A 721-nucleotide genomic window follows, 5' to 3' on the forward strand; every position below is an offset into this window, starting at 1 on the left:
CCACACACACACCATTTCCCTCCCCCGGTAATCGCCCCCCTGCCCGGTAACCGCGCCCCCCCCACGCCCCGCGGCGGCGGCAGCTCGCCCCCCCCCCCGGGGTCCCGAATTCCCGGTACCTGCAGCCGCACCACACACACACCATTTCCCTCCCCCGGTAATCGCCCCCCTGCCCGGTAACCGCGCCCCCCCCACGCCCCGCGGCGGCGGCAGCTCGCCCCCCCCCCGGGGGTCCCGAATTCCCGGTACCTGCAGCAGCAGCAGCCCGGGCCCGAGCAGGGGCAGGCGGCGGCGGAGCATCGCGGGGCTCCGGGAGAAACGGCGGCGGCGGCGGTGAGGGGCGGCGGGAAGAAAGTTGGAGACTTGCGGGGCCGGGCGGCGCCTCGGCGGCCCCGCCAATCCCGGCAGCCGGGGGGGCACCGGAGGGGGGCGGCTCCGGGGGCACCGGGACCCCGCACCGCCACAGAGAGCCCCACGCCTCGAGGTGCCCCCGATCTTACCCCCCCCGAGCCCCCCCACCCCGTATTTTGGGGTGCCCCTGGTGCTGCCCACCCCCCGCTCGTTCAGCATCCCGGGGGTGTCGCCGTGTCGCCGATTCTGCCCCCCCGCCCTCCGCTTTCTGTCTCCGGTTCTGCCCTCCCCAACTTCTCTGGTGTCCCCAGCTGTGCCCCCCTCTCTTCTCCATCAACTCGGGGTGCCCCCAGTCCTGCCCCCCCTCCCT

At 75.5% G+C, this 721-nt stretch overlaps 1 protein-coding gene across 1 annotated transcript in view; it reads right to left on the bottom strand.

The window, feature by feature from the left end:
• NXPH4 (neurexophilin 4) overlaps positions 1-300 on the bottom strand; it is a 17,422-nt gene extending 17,122 nt beyond the window's left edge. Inside the window, exon 1 of the mRNA XM_041474747.1 lies at positions 250-300. Within this exon, the coding sequence (XP_041330681.1) occupies positions 250-300 (51 nt within the window). The remainder of the gene's footprint in view (positions 1-249) is intronic.
• Positions 301-721: the final 421 nt, after the last annotated feature.

The sequence above is a fragment of the Pyrgilauda ruficollis genome, unplaced genomic scaffold (genome assembly GCF_017590135.1).
Source record: "Pyrgilauda ruficollis isolate IOZ18807 unplaced genomic scaffold, ASM1759013v1 scaffold338, whole genome shotgun sequence".
Classification (NCBI taxonomy): Eukaryota; Metazoa; Chordata; class Aves; order Passeriformes; family Passeridae; genus Pyrgilauda; species Pyrgilauda ruficollis.